The following is a 19119-nucleotide window of genomic DNA, read 5'->3' as shown; positions in this document are numbered from 1 at the left end:
ATATTTGTTTTATGTTCTCGCCATTATATATTTTTTCTGTTTGAAGAATTTGTTTGCAGGTAATTTCTATATAGGGCTAAAACCTACACTATTAAATTGTTGCTCAAGGAAGCTCTCGAGCAACAAAGGAATTATGATGGATAATTTTTCCCAAATCCTTCAATGGGTGCCAATAAGTGACGTATCTTCATCAAGTGGCCACTTTGGAGGTGCTACCCCCTTTAAGGTACAAGTTAATTTTGATATTCCTATATTTGAAGGCCAGATAGATGCAAATGCTCTAGACAAATGGTTAAATTTGCTAGAAGGGTACTTTTCGATCGACAATTTTTCCAATAGAGAAAAGATTACCTTTGCACTCCATAAGGCTACTCCGCATGTTAAGGATTGGTGGAATACTTACCATGAGCAAAAAGCCATAGAGAAATCCACACTATTTTCAGTCGCACCCACTTGGGACTCTTTTAGGGATGCTGTTAAGGAACAATATTACCTTGTTGGAAGCTACGAAGACCAGTACATGAGATGGACCACACTACGACAAGAAAGGGACCAAGTAGTGCCAGAGTTCACAAATATCTTTCATACCTTGCGCACCAAGCTGGTTATCAAAGACTCAGAGTGACATCTGGTGCTCAAGTACCGTGGCTGTCTGCACGGATACATCAAAATATAAATGAAGTTCTTGGACATATCCTCTCTTGGCACAACATACCGATATGTTGTCAAAATCGAGCAAAAATTTAAAGAGAATAAGTGAGACTTTGGGTCTGCGAAGAACAAGGACATCCCAAAATCATAGAACAAAGGATAGAGCCAGGGTGGACCACCCCAAGACAACCCATCTAAGCCACAAACAAAGAATGGTAATGGGAAGACAAAGAAAGACACGAGAAAATGGTGCGCATTCCACAAGAGGCCCTCTCATAACACCAATGAATGTCACGCAAGGCAGTAATTGGTGGCCGAGCTAAAGGAGGTAGAGTCAGATGCAGGTTCCAACTTTGAACTAGGCTTAGACAAGGATAAATAGATCATTCATGCAAAACACAGTGCAATCATTGCCACCACCAAGGTCTAGCAAAGTGAGCCTGGAGATCCAGAGGAAGGTGAGCACCTCTTTCACTTAGAAATGTGGGTGAAGGGTACTCCACTTTGTTTCATTGTCAATAGAGGGAGTCAAAAGAACCTCATCTCAGTAGAGGTCATTAAGCAGTTGGATATGTTGATACACCACACCCACAACCATACACCATCAAGTGGCTCCACCAAGGGCAAGATCTCCACGTCAGCCAACAATGTCACTTGCCGTATGACATCAAGCCCTTCAAGGATGAGAAATTGTGTGATATTTATCCCCTTGAAGTTTGTGATGTTCTTTTAGTCCAACCATACTTGTGGAAGCGTCATGCTGTATATGAGTCTAGACCTTGTAATGTTATTGTTACTTTGGGAAAACAACTATACAAAATATCAGATCTGAAAATTCCTGAATCTAACACATCAGAAACCCCTATTGCAATTACTGGTTTACAATCTCCTACTTGTTCTTTACATTAACAAGTTATTTAATTGTATAAACATCGAAGTAAACACTATTGCAACCTTCACAAATATACAGATCATGCACTGAAATAAACTGAGACAACAACACAAGGGACGCTGTTATCTTTGGACAATCGTCCTCGAAAAAACCCAATTCAGGAAAACCGATGCAGCATATAGAGGGTTTGTATTATTAAGCAGATTTCGTGAATACAACTAGGGTGCCAGAAATGGCTCACCCAACAAAGAATATCCTTGGCAATAGTACCTCTATTCGGAGAAAGATATTCTGACAAATCAACAATCGGATGATCAAGGCCCACAGTGACTCCGGTTGTTCCCTATGTTGGACAGCAAAAGTTGTTCCAAGCACTGGTCTGGAACTGCATCACTCCTCTAGGAGCTGAGTCACCTTATCCCTACTCAGAATCTGCTGATCTACTCCTAGTCTACCCCACAGAATCTCCCCAGCGCCACCTCTGAAGCCCAGCATCAGCCTCTACAGCTTCTGTGTCACCTGCGTTAGCCTTTTGCGTCCTTTGCGCCAGCTCTTCGGCCTCTGCGTCAGCCCTTCTAGGGTCTGCGCTGCCTCTCCCGGCACTACGTTGCCTCTTCCGACACTGCGCTGCCTCTCTGCTATGTATTCTTCAGCCTCTGATGAAAATCCTTGCTGAACTACCCCTCACTGCAACTCTGATTACTAACTCGATTTCCTTAGCAAACCTCGCCCCAGAAAATCGAATTCTTTGATCACTTGGTGTATCTTCAACTAACCCTCAAGCCTCCTCTTATACTTTTCCTGTTGACGAATCAACGATCGATATTAAGTCCTTAATCAACGACTAAGATTAGAACTAGCTTGATCCTCGTCACTTAGAACTTTCTCACCCATATTTTATTAATACACATAAATATTTTTATTTTCCTAAGTTTAGACTTAGGAACCCATTAAAAATATTAATTATTTTAATAACTCCTCATCCGGGTGGAATTTCTCCAAATGATTTCCGAGTCTTGGAGATCTCATGTGCCTTAGCCTCTCCACCAATTTTCAAGGCTAGAGCACATCTGATTCTACCCATAAGCAACACTCCCTCTTAGCGAGGAATGTGCTCTAGCAATGCTTCACCATAGAAGCATCACACTGATTCTTTGCATCGGTCCTCTGTGCTGATGCTTGGCCTGCTGCCCCATATCCACTGCGCTGCTGGTTCCTGTACTGCCGCCCATGACACTTTCATTGCCACTGTTACATCTGTACTGCAACTCCCTCTCAACATGTTGCATCATGCTGCCCATAGCACTGCCACTGCTAACTGCTGCACTGCAACTCAGTTACCGAGAAGTAAGTAACTGACTTCGCCCAAACACTAACATCTTGGTTAGTCTGGAACAGTGTTGCAAGAAACGCCCCCCCCTCTCTAAAACCCAGTCCGCGATCTGTACGGATGCGTGGAGGAAGCACCGTATGAAATGCGTTTTGGACTGATAAACACACTTCCTGGAAATTTCGGAAGCGTGTGACCGAAACGCGCTTTGTACGACGCTTCGGCCGTACGAAGCGTCGTGCTTCAGAGTATGAAGCATACGGATTGCGAGCGATTCAGTATAGCTTCTTCCGTTTTTGCCGTGCGGCCAAAAAAGCGCTGTTTTTTTTTAATTTTTAATTTTTATATTTTGGCATTTTGGATTGTTGGGGGTGGGTCCACCTTGGGTTAGGGTGAGGAATGAAGGGATTTAACCCCCCATTCATCTCTCATTTTCTCACTTTGATTTTATGAGAGTTGGAGAAGAGAAGAGAGGAGAAGAGAGAAGAAGAGAGGAGAGCTTGGAGGAGTGAAGGAGGAGGAGCTAGGAGAAGGAGGAGGAGCTTAGAGTAGGAGCTTGGAGGACTTCCATCTACAAGAGCTGAAGAGGTAAGTGCAAACCCCAAACTCCCTTATTTTTTTGACATTTTTTTAAATATTTTTCTCCTCCCTCTCCTACTCTTTCCCATTGTTTCTTCTTGCTCATTTAATTGCAGGTTGTCCACCACCTATATCCATATTCCAAGATGGAGTTCTTTTGGCTTCTATGTATCATTCCACTTTTGGTTTTAATGATGGCAAGGGGGAGTAGGAATAGAAGGGAAGAAGCACAAGAGGATGGTGGTCCCAATATGAGTGACCCAATGTATGATGAGTAGGAAGGGTTTGAAGAGGAAGGGGATGAAGTTGAACCTGAAGGGGAAACTAAAACACTAGAGGGGAAAGTTGCATTAACACCCTTGTAGAACTATGTGACCAAACTTGAAGGGGGAAAGGGTGGTGGAAGCTACAAATTTTTGTGCCCTCATGATTGTCATGGAGGAAAACCATTTAGTGGTTCATATACCCGTGTGAGGAGGCATCTTTTGGGGTGATGGACAGTGATGATAAAAAGGGTGCTGTGGGGATACAAATTTGCCCAAACATTTCAGCTGAACAAAGAAGAAAATACATCCAAATAGAGGAGGTTGCACAACAAAAAAGCAAGAAACAAAAAACTCATTTTGCATCAAGTGCAACCTCTAGACTTGGTAGCTCATCTCCTCATGGTACTTCTGGAAGCTCTGGAGGTAAAAGAACAATAGGGGATTTCCTTAATGTTGCTAGGAGGGATGATGTGGATGGAAAGATAGTCCGATTTCTTTGTGCTTGCGGTGTACCATTCAATGTGCTTCACTCTCCCTATTGGCATGAAATGGTAAAGGCCATTAATGAAGCCCCAAAAAGATACAAGTCCCCCAACTATGAGAAAGCTAGAACAGTGTTATTAGAAAGAGAAAAAGCAAAGGTTCAAAGAGCTTTGACACATTTTAAAAATGAGTGGGTAGATTGTGGGGTATCAATTGTATCAGATGGGTGAACAAATATTAGAAAGCAACAGTTGATAAATGTTCTTGGTGTTTTTGCTAGTGGTGCAGTATTTATTACATGTCATGACTCTTCCTCCATCAGTGCATCTTCCCAAAACATTGCAGATCTCCTATTGCAATCAATCAAAGATGTTGGTCTGAAAAATGTGGTTCAAGTGATCACAGATAATACAGCAAATTGTAAGGCAGCAGGAAAAATTATTGAGTGTACTCATCCACACATCTTTTGGTCTGGGTGCCTGGTTCACACATTGAACCTTTTGATGCATGATATTGTGAAGCATAAAGAATGTGGGTGGATTAATGAGCTTTACAGGAGAGGGAAGCAACTCATTAAATTCATCATAGGGCATACAAGGGTAAACTACTTCTATGGCACTTACTCCAAGTTGCAGTTTCTTAAACTTGCAAAGACAAGATTTGCCAGTTATTACCTCACCTTTAGGCGGCTAGTGAAGGTGAGACAAGCTTTAACTAATATGGTGTGTGCTGAAACATGGGATGAAATTAACACTGATAGAGATGGTGCTAATGCAGCCAAGGACACTATTCTTGACATGTACTTTTGGTCACAGGTTAAATATGTTTTGCAATTCACCAAACCAATTTATTACATGATCAAGTTTGGAGATTTAGATCGACCAATAATTGGGGAGGTGTATGAGCAAATGGATAGCATGTTGGGGCAGATTAAAGACATTGTTGAGCCTAGAGATATCACCTTGTACAATTATATTCGTGCAGAGGTGGAAAACCGATGGGAAATGCTAAATGTTCCATTGCATGCATTAGCATATGTTTTGACACCTAAATACTATCATCCATCATGGCTTTCAACACCAGCACCTGGGGGGGAAGCAGGAGAAAACCACACCAAGATCAAGAGGTTCACAAAAAATATATGATTGCATTGAGTAAATTAGTCCCTGATGAGGAGGAGGCTGCCATGGTACGGAGACAGTTGAGCAACTATACGCTTAACACTGGTCCATTTGGGAGCATGCATGCAATTAGAGATCGAGAGACTTTTTCTTCTCTTGAGTGGTGGAACATGCATGGAGGGGCTACTCCACTTCTACAGACTGGCATTGCGGGTACTATCACAGGTGGTAAACACTTCTTCTGCAGAGAGGTGTTGGAGCTCTTATTCTTTCATCCACAGTGTTAAAAGGAATAGGTTGAGCTTAGACTGGGTAGAGAGCTTGGTTTATGTTCATTACAACTTTCGATTGTTGCCCCATTACTATGATGATGCAAAGACTAATAAAGACCTTAAGGTTTGGGACAGGAATCCAGAGGAGCCCAATTTGGAGGATGGAGTGTTGCGATTAGAGCAATTAGAGGATGCTCTTATCCAAGTATGTCCATTGTGGTATGAATTTTGGTTATAAAGCATTTCTCTAATTCATGTTTTTAATTTTTTTTGTTAACTAATGTTTTTTTTTGTATGAATGTTTTGAGCGATTCTAGGATGATGATGATCGTGTTGAGATGCCACCCCCATCTGGTCCCTTGGTTCCTAGGTTCCATGGTTCAACACCAATAGCAGGGGGTTCGTCTTCATCAGTTTCAGTGCCACAAATTCCACAGGCAAAATTTTTTTCATTGCCACCACGTGGAGGCCCGTCGCCACGTTCTCTTCGTGGTGGAAGGAGGAGAGATTAGTAGATATATTCACAATTTACTACTTTTGTCATAGATTAATCATTAGACTTGTAGGCTTGTGAATTTGAACCCTTTTGTCTTGGCGGTGACCAAGCGACCTATTTTGTAAACATCATTATTTGAATTTTGGACATGACAAATGTTGACAGTTGCTCACTTGCTAGATAAATCATAATATGCTCTATGTTTTATGTTTTATAATATGCTTAAATGTTTTATGTTTTATAATATGCTTAAAAATTTGATGTATGTTTGTAATTGCTAGAATATAGATGGTTGATGTTCGAATAATTAATCATTGATGTACATACTAGTAACTGCAATGGAATCATGGATGCCATATCTATCTTGATTTATGCAAAAATATGCATGTTTTCATGTCTTCTACAACTAATTTGGTATTTGGGATGTTTGTTTTGAGTATAAATGCAAAAAAAAAAAAAAAAAATTATATATATATATATATATAGCAAGGTCGCTCTGATACCATGTAGAAAATTTCTACAAATCCAGCTCTGATACCATGTAGAAAATATGCTAGTAGGTTAACCTGATAATGCAGTATAAATCAAAACATAATACTATAACCTACTTCTACTATCAATTTGCGGAAGCTTAAAGATCGAGTTGAACAATATAACCAGAAGAAGAAGAAGAATAAATAGCACAATACACATGAAAATACTTTGGGGAAAGCGCCTCAGCTAAAAAACCTCACACTATTGTATTATCATACAGGTGGAAATACATAGGAATTATACAAAGCCTTAGCTCTCACAGCTAGCCAACTCTCAGTACACAGGCAATCTTGGCTTCTCTCCAGCCTTCCTCTCTGCCCTCCAAGCTCCTATTTCCTTGCGCTGTTCCTTGTGGATGATTCTCTCTTACTAAGTGGAAAACCTTATTACCAAGTGGATGATCTTCCTCCAAAACTGTGCAATCCTCAAGGATAAATCCTTGACTGCATGCATGAGTTTTCTCTTTGAGAAAACACATGCAACTGATAGTACACTGTCCTTGACTTTAATCTCAACTGGGTCTTTCTTAGAATAGACATGCATGAGTTTCTGATGAGGGAATATTCAATTAACTGGAGTAGCACTAGTTGAGTGCATGCATGCATCAACTGACTGTTAACTCACTATTAGTTCCTCAAACAGTTTGGAACTAATTTAACTGGACTTAACTCAGTAAACTGAGTTAACTAATTACAACTCAAATATAACTCAATCTTATCTCTTTAATTTAAGGGATAACTCTTGCATTACATCAGAAAGACTTCTAACTTGAATTTCTCCAACTAATTAATTTAAAATAAATTAATTAATTATTTCCAAGTAGCTGTTAAGACTAAATTCATTTTAATTCACAATTTAATTCAAGTACAAATTAAATTGGAATATTCTTGTTTCCATATTTCAACACGAGGGCTTTGGAACTCATGAGAAGAAGTCTCATGTATGCAGATTGAAGAAAGCCTTGTATGGGCTGAAACAGGGACCAAGAGCATGGTATGGTCGAATAGATGGCTACTTGCAGAAGATGGGGTTTGTCAAGAGTGACGCGGATCTGAATCTCTACTATCTGGTTGTAGAGAACGAGCCGCTAATCTTAGTATTATATGTGGATGATCTCTTTCTGACAGGATCATCCAGACTCATTGGGGACTACAAGAAGAATCTAGCCACATAATTTGATATGAAGGATTTGGGACGAATGCACTACTTCCTAGGGTTGGAAGTTTGGCAGCAGAAGGGAGAAATCTTCCTTGGGCAAGGGAGGTATGCTACAAAAATCCTGAAAAGATTCGGGATGGAGGACTGTAGACCTATGGCTATGCTAATGATCACCAACTGGAAGAAGATTGATGCATCAAAAGACAAGGATGTCGATCCCACCCTATACAGGCAGCTCATAGGGTCCCTGATGTATTTGGTCAATACCAGGCCAGACATTTGCTATGCTGTCAACACCCTCAGTCAGTTCATGGTGGAACCGAAGAGGGCACACTGGGCAACAGCCAAACATGTTCTCAGGTATTTACAGGGAATAGTCGATTATGGACTCTTGTACACTAGGAGTAAGGATATCAGATTGAGTGGATTTACTGATGCAGATTGGGCAAGAAGTTCAGTGGATCGGAAAAGTACCTCTAGGTACTGTTTCAACATTGGATCAGGAATGACCTCCTGGTGCAGTAGGAAACAAAAGTCCGTGGCTTTGAGCTCATCTGAGGCAGAATACATGGTGGCAAGCACAGCTTCTTGTGAGGCCATATGGCTTATAAAACTGCTTGTGAACCTATTCAGAAGGAATATGGAGGTGACCAGGATCATGTGCGATAATCGGTGTTGCATCAAACTCTCTGAGAATCCTGTGTTTCATGATAGGTCGAAGCATATTGATATCCGATGTCACTTTGTCAGGGACTATGTCCAACGGGGAGCTGTACAATTGAGCTACACTCCTACAGGAGAACAGGTGGCAGACATCCTCACCTAGGCCCTTGGAAGGACAAAGTTTGACTACTTCAGGGAAAAGATGGGGATGGTAAAGAACCCATTTCAGTAGCAGAAATGGGAGTGATAACAACAAGGATGCAGAGGGAGTTGCAATGCGAATGCAGTGTTGGGAGAAAGGGCTAGCAGCAGCATGGATGCAGAGGGAGTTGTCGTACAGATGCAGTAGTGGCAGTAGCAGAGCCATGGGCAGCAGTATAGGATGTAGCAGTGCATAGGATGTTAGGTAGGGAGCCCTAGCATCAGCACAGGGACTGATGCCAGATGATCAAGGTGATACTCAGTGAGGAGTATTACTAGAGCACAATGCTCTCTAAGAGGGAGTGTTGATTTGGGGTAGCATCGGATGTGCTCTAGCCACGAAAATTGGTGGAGAGGCTAAGGCACATGAGATCTCCAATACCCAGAAAGGGTTTGGGCAGATTCTAAACAGTTTGGGAGATATTAAAATAATTAATATTTTTAATGAAGTCCCTAAGTCTAAACTTAGCGAAAATAAAATATTAATGTGAATTAATATGAAACTGTGTTAGAATGGTCCAAAAGTCATGGATCAAGCTAGATCTTATCTTAGTCGTTGATTAGGGACTTAATCTCGGCCATTGATTTGTCAACGAGAAAAGTATAAGAGGAGGCTTGAGGGTCACTTGGAGAACATACTGAGGGAGACCAGTCAGTTCAATTTCTGGAGCGGGGTTAGCTGAGAAATTGAACCAGTGGTCTGGTGAGAAATCAGGAGGCAACAAGTACGGAGCAGAGAGGCGGGATCAGCCACTGGAGATCAACGTTGAGGCAGACGCATAGGTAGCAGAAGACTGCACAGTCACTAGTTGGGCCTGCGTGGGTGATGCAGAGAGGCCCAGGGCTGACGCAGTCAAGCAAGGGCTAACGCAGAGGGTTTGAGAGCCATGCAAAGGTGAGCCGGGATGATGTTGGGATTGGGAGAAGAGCTGGAGAATTATTTCTCTCCGTGGGTAAGCTAGTTTGGCACCCTGTTGTACTGAAGAATTGCTGAATAATAAAATCCTCCCTTGCTGCACTGGTTTTCCCACATTGGGTTTTTCCAGGACTGTTGTCCAAAATATCTATGTCAATGTGTTAATGCTTGTGCATATGTTTGTTTCTGTATTATGGTATGATATCTGTAGTAGTATTTATTTTAATGTTTATTGAAGTAATTTCATAAATAACTTATTGTGGAATAAGTAGGAAAAATAAATCAGTTGCTGCAGTGATAGAATTTTCACAAGGTGTTCTAGGTGCATCATCATCATCAAATAAGTCAGAGATGAGTGAGCAATGAATGGTGCTGAAGGATCCCATGGGATGGCTATTTGCTATCTGCTATAGTGGAGGCCCATGGCTCTTAATGCACACCCTACAAATGCCAATATGACCCTCTGGAGGGCTTGGACCTCGTATAGGGAGACCAAACCCCAAGATGAAGACCCACTTGCAATCTTGTATAAGATCCAATGTGTCTCCTCACCTTCCAGTACAACAATTCATTAGTGCAATTGAGCAAATGAGCTTACAAATCATGGAGCCAAGTGGACACTCCATAGTGGCATGCCCTTCCATAATGGGCTTTAGAATTTACAGGTGTACTCAGGTTCACAAGGGAGGTTAATCAAGGAACCTATTAGGTGGTTTCAACCTCTAAGGGAGTGACAGGTCCATGGTATATCCGTCAAATGCCAGGTGTAGTGTGAAATAATAATGGAACAAAGTGGGGTAGCAGGGGAAGGTTCTAGGCCACATGTCATGGTACAAAGGTAGCTATAATGAGGGAGGCTCACATATGGGTGTATAGATGTAGGAGGGAGAAATTGTGGTACATGCGTTACCTCGACGTTTGTTTTTCCACCCTTCTTTATATGCCTTTTGCCTTTTATTGATTTTTTTCTTCTTATAACTGCTCGGGGTTCTAGGGAATGAGATCACGATGTGAATGATATAGTGGTCAATACCCCCTTAAGGTTGGACAGTTCATTGCCCACTAGGGGTTGGAATAATCATGGGTTCCTTAATGATGCAGGGGGGGCCTAAGAACCAGGGTGATGGGGGGTAGAGCTCATGTTGGCTTTTTCCCATGTTCTAAATTTGTATGTCCCAACCATCTTTTGCATTTTATGGTGCATTTCCTGTTGAGAGTGGCCAAATTATGATTTTTACTTTTGTTTTAACTGCATCAACCTCTGGGGCATCGTTCCAAGCCCAACCCAATGTATGGACAAGGGGAGGGGGAGGCTAACTCCTTGTAGATCTAATGGAAAAATTTGGAGTCAGATGGGAAATATATGAAAATGGGTTATAATGGGCAGAGGAGAGTGATATATGTGATGTTGGGAAGCGGGACCATGCAACCAAAATTGGGGTTTCCCATGTAGTTCCACTCCTAAAGCTAGTATCCAATAGAGGAGATCCCACATGATTAGGATACAGGTTTAACCATCTAGTTGGACAAGGGGACAAGAGTATAGACCAAGCCCATTCTTTCCGCTGAATCCCCCCACTAATCCATGCCTAGAAGTGTCCATAATAGTTAAGCAAAAATACCTAACTACATAATGAAAGTCACACCTTCGGGTTGGAAGGCCCACCTTCAAACATACGATCATGACAAACGGGCGAGGGTGCATAATAACTGGCTTAGGTGGCGGAGATGGTGGCACATTGAGCTATCTGGGGGCTGCAAGGGGATGCTAGCTATGGGCTGAAGACAATCTAGGAGAAATTTCTCCTATGGGTGTCACTCACAGGTGGTGGGTAACATTTGGCTCCAACTAGGATATGATCTCTCAGTAGAGTGCACGAACTATTCGGACGGGGCGGTCATGAAAACACCAACAGTCTCTTGGGACAATAGACTTGTTACCTGCACATTAAAGACTAAGCACACTGGGAAACATGTTTTTACGACATCTCTTGATCGCCCATGCTTTTGTTAGGCCATAAAAATCAACAGGAAATAAAATCTAATTCTAAATGTGCTTTTAATCTAAATGCATCTAATTTAACATGAGAACAGAATATGACATTAGTTCTAATGTGAAAATCAACATGCGATGCATCCTACTCTAATATGCATATCACATCAAATACTAAGTGTAATCATAGACCCAATGTAACCAACATATCATCTAGTCAATATGAGAACAACTGCCCCTTTGCTTATTCATGCAATAGATCTAAAGCATGGGTAGGAATAGCTATATGGAAGGTCACAAGGGCGAGAGGTGGGAAAATAGAATGACCACACATGGAGCATCACGGGGAAAGGGGTAATAGAGGGATGTAATCTACTCCCCAAGATCCTTTCTTCCAACCAAAAGATAGAGATATCAACAATCAAACTCATAACCTTCTGATGGATGGCAACCTCAGGCATATCATCCAGATCATGGTCCTTATCATTCATATCGTGCTTTATGGCCACCCTAGGGTCATGATTGGAAGGAAAGGGATACTGATGACATGGGGAGACACAACAAGCATGTTGCCCATGACGATCATATTTAGGCGAGAGAAATGATTCTTTGCAAAAAGAAGGGTTGAGGAAAGGGTCCACATGCAACTCAACTACAACCCTAGGATTGTGAAGAGAGACAAGGGTCTTATTGATATCCTCATCATTGGTGTCATAGATAGGGACCTTATCAAAATGATTCCCATGAAACTTCCAGTTCCCTTCTTCAATATTTAATAAATCACTGATATAAATGTTTGAAGGGGTTATGGGATCACCTTCTCCAAGGTCTTCAAGGAGTGGATTATCAAAAATAGTATCTTCCGAAAAGGTAAGGTTAACCTCAACTTCACTTTCCATAGACTCATCCTCCCTACCACACTTTCTCTGAAAATGATCTTCATAACCCTTTTCGTCATGCAGACCTAGGGAGGACCCTCCTACCTATTTATCATCTAAATTCCCAAGGTCATCATGATGCTTAATGAAGGCTTCCTCTTGAATGTTTAGTGTAGGGCATACTTGAAAATGTCTAAGAAATCCATCAAAGAATTCCTCAATAGATGAGATGCTCCTAGGTTCGTGATTATGAAACCATGAATTATGACCATGGAGGGATCTCATGAACAACAATATAAGGACATCCTGGTGGACCACTTTCATCTTTGAAGTATGTGCGATAAATCTTTCTACATGATCAATTGCAAAGAGTGGATCACCATCAAACATGGGCACCCCACATACCATCCTCCTTGTGACATGATTAGGGTGCCTAGGGATGCTAGTGATGTCCAAAGCAAGAAAATCATCAAAGAAAGACATCCTATTGAGATATACATGTAAATTATGTAGGAGTCGCCAGGGTGAATTGGGAGATGCCTAGAGAAATGCTTGTTCCACCTTACAAGCATTGACCTTAAAGTTCAATGAAGAATTGGGGATTTGTTCTTCCAATGGAGTTGACAAGAATGATATAACAACAATGTCGTAAGGGAAACAAGAAATTCATTTCATTTCCCTGGCAATGGTGCCAAAAATATTATTGCTCAATCTAGCAAGGGCCCTAGGAGGGGTTCCTAAGGGACAACTACTAGACCAAATGGAAAAAACAGGACAAGGAACCACTGTTACCTTAGTCGATGTCCCCTGCTCTTTACAGACTTTCACCGATGGGAAGAGTCCCGGTATGGAGGAAATCACTTGAATGATAAGATCAATGGCAAGGTATAACATGTTTTTCCTAGGCGCATTCAAAGGAGAGACTCAATTAATGGTTCAAATACTTAGAAAAGTTGAAAGGCTCCCCAAGGAAGACTTATGAAGGATGACCTCGGGCTTAGGAATATTAAAAAATGATGAATACCTAAGATCAAAACTTCCAAAATCCCTCACTTGTGATTGATATGTTTATACTAGGGTTCAATGGAGGCAAGGATGGCTTATTTTATGGAAATAGTCAATTAAAGTGTGAGCTTTGGGAGAAGCTTAGTGTGACTTTGCACGAAAAACCCCTTGAGCGAAATACTATAAGAGACCAAGGGTTGAGAGATACACCGTGGTAAAGGCTCATCCAATGATCATGTATAGCTAAGAGAAAAGGTTTTTAATGTTGAACTACAAAGTGCAAACCTTCATTTATGTTTCAAAGTACAAGGTTTTAGTCTCGTTTTTATGTTTATTTAGCTTATAATAATGATGGTTAGGGGAGTTGAAGTATAAGATTTTCTTTCACACAACATCATTTATGTCGTTACCTTTAATTCCACCAAGTGTCTAACTACATTAATATTTATGATTAAAGGAGTGAAAGTATTATCTAGAAATTGAACTATGGACCTTCTGCAATTGGTGGACCAAACAACCCTTGTTCAGACTTCAGAGTGTCGATTGGTCTTCCAACCACAGCCTTTAAGCTACAGTACAACAATACCATAGGCTTATGGCTTTGGGAATTCCATTATACCTAGCTTTGATACATGTAAAAACTTGCCAGGCTAGGAATTGCAATCAGGACCTGCCCTAGCGGGATGATTTACCATTGAATTCTGGCACAATTGAGGCAAACCTTGATTTGGATGTGAATTGATATTCCAAACTTAAAGTTGGCCCACTTACTAGAAATGAGGAAAATGAAAGCATATATGGAGACAACCTAGTGGAAGCATTTAACATTGTAGAAGCATTTGAATTGTTCTAAATGGTTTATTTTTAGAATAACAGAATCGCATAATATTCCTATTATCTCAGGCTTTTATATTTTGTCATTGTATGCCGAGTAGGCATATTGTAAGTAATCATATTTTTGCTAGTTATCATGTTTTTGCATTTGATTATCATATTTTTAGAGTTTGTTATTATCCAGGATTATCCTTGAACAACATTTTTCTCATTTTAGTTGTAGACCATTGTCATGATTTTTGCATTATGAATCTGTTTTCTAATGGGACAGATCACCTGGGTAGTAAATTGTATATATTTCAAAATTTCACTAGGCATGAACGAGTTCCTCTCTCTCTCTCTTTCTATATATATATATATATATATATATATCTATATATATATATATATATGAAACATTAATATATATATTTTTAATTGGAGATACATATGAAGCATTAATTGAATTAGAAAATTGGAAAAACACAAATTGTAGCTTCTTGTGAAAAATAACAATTTTAATGATGGAATTATGTGCAAGGAAATCAAAGGCATCCAGTCAGGTTGGCGAGAATCCATCCCATCACATGATTATTTAGTCTCATTATAGTCAAATTACAGGTTGGTATATCCTATAATGAATCTCTAATGTTGTTTCATTATTTCATCCAAATGGTCAAGTGCTTTGATTGGTAAGTTATATATGGATATAGATCATTATTTCTTATCACCCAAGATTCTAATAATAGTTGAAGGACAAATACACATGTTTCAAAAATTGAGGTTACCACATGACTACTTTAACAAAATAAATGTTACGGATACAAATATAAAATATTCGTTATGAATTGAGGTAAACTCTTGGAGTATTGTGACCTCTTCATATTTGTCTTTTGCCGAGCTTGCTTTCACTTATGTCTAGATGTTAATACCTTATGTGGTTTACCGACTTCATAGAATGATTCTATGGTTTATTTTACAGTTGTTTTTCTTCCTATATTTGTGAGTAGATTCTATAATTTCTATTTCCTGACTGTATATTTCTCTTTTACAGTTCTTTGATGTGTCCAAGATTTGATTGAGGTGCACACTCTGCAATCATGTCTCAATCTCACCAAGTGACATCTAAGAAGAATGATTCAATGCAAACGAAGAAGATCTTTGGTATTATTATTGAAATCATGAGAGTCGATGTTTTTGTTACTTTTTAAGTTGTATTTTAAAACAATGACATGTGGAGAAGGAAAGATATATATTAAGAGGTCTACGCAGTAAATCCCTCCTTGTTAAGAAAGAATATATTTCAAATATAATAAGTACTTATTTGGTCATATATATGTATATATATATTCGAAGAAAAAATAAATATTTTTATTAATATAACGAAAATACATTGTCAAATGCACATGGCATTCATAAGTGCTTTTAAGCTCTGTTACCACAAAATCTGTCACCTATGAAAGTGTAAAGTCCGAAGCATCTGGATGATAGACTTATGTAACAAGGAGGTTGGCCACTGTCACCTCACCAAGTCTCCTTTATCTTTGTGCCAGCTCTCCTCTGGTACAAGGGAAGCTTCCTTAAATAAGATGGCTGGAATTCTAAGGCTATGGAGTGCAAAGGTGATGTGAAGAGTAAACTCCAGCTAAACAGAATTATGAAAGTGAAGGTAAATAACTGGATGGTGAAATAGAGATTAGTGTTTTGTCCATTGGGCTCTTGGTGTCAAAATAAAGGCTTGAATGGGAGGCTGTTCTAAAAATGGGAGAGAGACAATATAACTGAAATGTACAGGTTAAGTATATTCCTTTAAGGCTGAAATTTAACATGCGAGGGGAACACTGCATTTTGAAGATCCACACTACAAAGCCCTCAAATAATTTTCTAAGACAAGGATCAATAGTAATGTAATATTTCTAATGGAAAAATTAACAATAAATACCAAAACATGCACTAGCAACAACAAATAAAATTTAATCACATGCATAAATCAGTCCAAAGAAATTGTGCAAAGGTGTTGAGCCATTTTATTAAATTTGAAGGAAAGGGTACATATAAGTGAGAACAATAGAAGCTGGGCTTGCTTTTGCAAGCTATGCAAAACATAGGTGGAAATATGATGACCCAAGTGCTGGGAATGGCTTCAAACTATTGATTTGGGGTAGCACCGGATGTGATCTAGCCATGAAAATTGGTGGAGAGGCTAAAGCACATGAGATCTCCAAAACCTAGAAATGGTTTGGGCAAATTCTACACAGTTAAGGAGATATTAAAATAATTAATATTTTTAATGGAGTTTCTAAGTCTAAACTTAGGAAACATAAAATATTAATGAGTATTAATATAAAACTGGGTTAGAAGTTCCAAATGACATGGATCAAGCCAAATCTAATCTTAGCCATTGATTAGAGATGTAATCTCGGCCGTTGAAGGACCAACAGGAAAAATATAAGAGGAGGCTTGAGGGTCAGTTGGAGAAGACACTAGAGTGATCAGTCATTCGATTTTCTAGAGCGGGGTTTGCTAAGAGAAGTCGAATCAGTGATCAGTTGCAGGAGGGGCAGTGAGTACGAGACAAAAAGGCAGAGATAGTGCCAAGAGACCAATGCAAAAGCAGAGAGAGGCAGACGCTGAGCTAGAGGGAGCCACGCAAAGGCAGAAGGGATTGCGTAGACGCCAGAAGGGCCTGCGTCATCCACGCAGAGGCTGCACAGTACCTCAGAGCGTTGACACAGAGGGTTTTGGGTTGTCGCAAAGGCTAGGTGGGCTCACGCTAGGCTTCAGATTGTGCTGGAGAGGGTTTCGTGGGGCAGACTTTTTGAATATCTGCTTCCGAACAGAGAGGTATTACTGCCGGATTATTTTCTTTGCCGGGTGAGCTAGTTTGGCACCTAGTTGTACTCAGAAAGGCTGCATAATAATATAACCCTAAGAATTGCTGCACTGGTTTTCCCAAGTTGGGTTTTTCCGGGGACGAGTTGTCAAAAAATAACGATGTCACTAGTGTGTTTGTTATTTCTTTTAGCTGTTGATCTATAGATGGTTGAGATTGTATTGCGTTTATTTCATTATTTATATGGTTAAATAACTTGTTTGTAATTAACAAGTAGGAGAAATAAACCAGAGAATATAGATAAAATTTCTAATGGGTAATACTTAGGAATTTCAACTATTGGAATTTCTAAGTTTAACCCATTAGAAATTCTTCCTGTACTATCTGATTTATTTCTTCCTACTTGCACAATTACTTAACAAGTTATTTACCATGTAAATACTGAAAATAAATACAAGTACAATATCAACACATATAGATCATCAACTGAAAGTAAACAAGCACGCAAGTGACACTGTTGTTTTTGGACCAATGTCCCCAGAAAAACCCAATACGAGAAAACCGGTGCAGCTATTCAGAGGGTTTTATTATTATGCAGTTTTAGAATACAACCTGGGTGCCAGAAATGGCTTACCCAACAGAGAATGCCCTCGGTAGTAGTACCTCTCAGTCAGAGACAGATATTCTGGCTAAATCACTGGATGAACGATCCCACAATAAGAATATAGCTTCTGCTGCTTCGTGTCGCTCTAATAGGGACTGCGTCACCCTATCCGGCTCTCTAGCTCCCAGTCTGTCCCACAAAATCCCCCAGCGCTGCGTCTAGGCTCTGGATCAGCCTTTCTGGCCTCTGCATCAACTTTTGGAGCCTCTGGATCAGCCCCTAGACCCTCTACGTCTCACACGTTGGACTCTCTGGCTCTGCGCAACTCTTGGCTACCTCTTTGTGGGCTCTAGTTGGCTCTGCGTCAACATCTCTCGTCTCTGCGCTGATCCTCCTGGTACTAACTTTGCCTCTCTGCTATGTATTCACTGCCCCTCAACTGCAACTCAAATCACTCACTCGATTTCCTCAGCAAACCCTGCCCCAGAAAATCGAATTCTCGATCTCTCTTGGTGTATTTTCCTGTTGTCGCACAAAATGTCTAGGTAGCGTGACAAAGCTCAGAGTAAGGGTTGTCGCTCTTAAATCCTTACTTACTTCGTTTAGACTCTCTCCTAGACAAGTCAAAGGGGGTAGTCCCTAGATGAATAGATGAGGATAGCCTATGAGAAACAGACTCTAGGAGATTTCAATGATAGATAACTTGATGAATTAAAATGATTAAATCAAATTGACAGATTAAACTCCAAAGTAAACAAGACACGACCACAAGATAGAAGTAATTTTAGACCAGTGCCTTTGATATCTGAATTAACCATCAATAAAACAAGTTATCCAGAACGATTTTCAATATGTGACAAAAAGTGACAAACATAAATAATCCATGAAAACGCCCAACACTGTCACATGCAAAAGATTCCAAATTTAAAATTATTTTCGCTGACTGCCTAGATCTAGATTTAATAAATTTTCTTCAAAAGCTAAACATGATTAAAAATGTTATTCGCACCTTGACCATAGGAAAATCATAAAAAATTTGCACTTAATGACCAAATGACACTAAGGAACTTTAGGCTAATTTTTTTTAATTATTCCTTAGTAACTTAATTTAATCAAAGGGTTAAAAAAAAATCAAAATATTTAATGGGCCATAGGCCACATTAAATTTTTTTTAACGTTTAAGCGAAAACACCTTAATGTAAATCCTTAATCACACTTTTTTTTTAAATGTTTAGAATTTTAAAAGTTTTTTCATTTTGAAAATTTTAAATTTTTTAGGATTTTTTAAAGTTTTTTAATTTTTTTAGATTTTTAATTTTTTATGTTTAGGATTAATTTTTAACTTTTTTTAATATTTAAGATTTTTTTTTTTTTTTTTTTAGAATTTTATGATTTTAATTAAATCAAAACATAACACATTTCATGAAAACA

General features: G+C 39.6%; 1 protein-coding gene across 1 annotated transcript in view; it reads left to right on the top strand.

Annotated features, from left to right (window-relative positions):
• LOC149162717 (uncharacterized) overlaps positions 1-19119 on the top strand; it is an 80980-nt gene that overhangs the window by 13418 nt on the left and 48443 nt on the right. Inside the window, exons 2-3 of the mRNA XM_089435272.1 lie at positions 14803-14872; positions 15306-15415. Coding sequence (XP_089291398.1) covers positions 15352-15415 — 64 coding nt within the window. The 5' untranslated portion in view covers positions 14803-14872; positions 15306-15351. The remainder of the gene's footprint in view (positions 1-14802; positions 14873-15305; positions 15416-19119) is intronic.

Source organism: Pinus tabuliformis, chromosome 5_2 (assembly GCF_031772625.1).
Source record: "Pinus tabuliformis cultivar Carrire ecotype Pingquan chromosome 5_2, CPIR1, whole genome shotgun sequence".
Taxonomy (NCBI): Eukaryota; Viridiplantae; Streptophyta; class Pinopsida; order Pinales; family Pinaceae; genus Pinus; species Pinus tabuliformis.
This window is presented reverse-complemented; position numbering and strand designations above follow the sequence as displayed.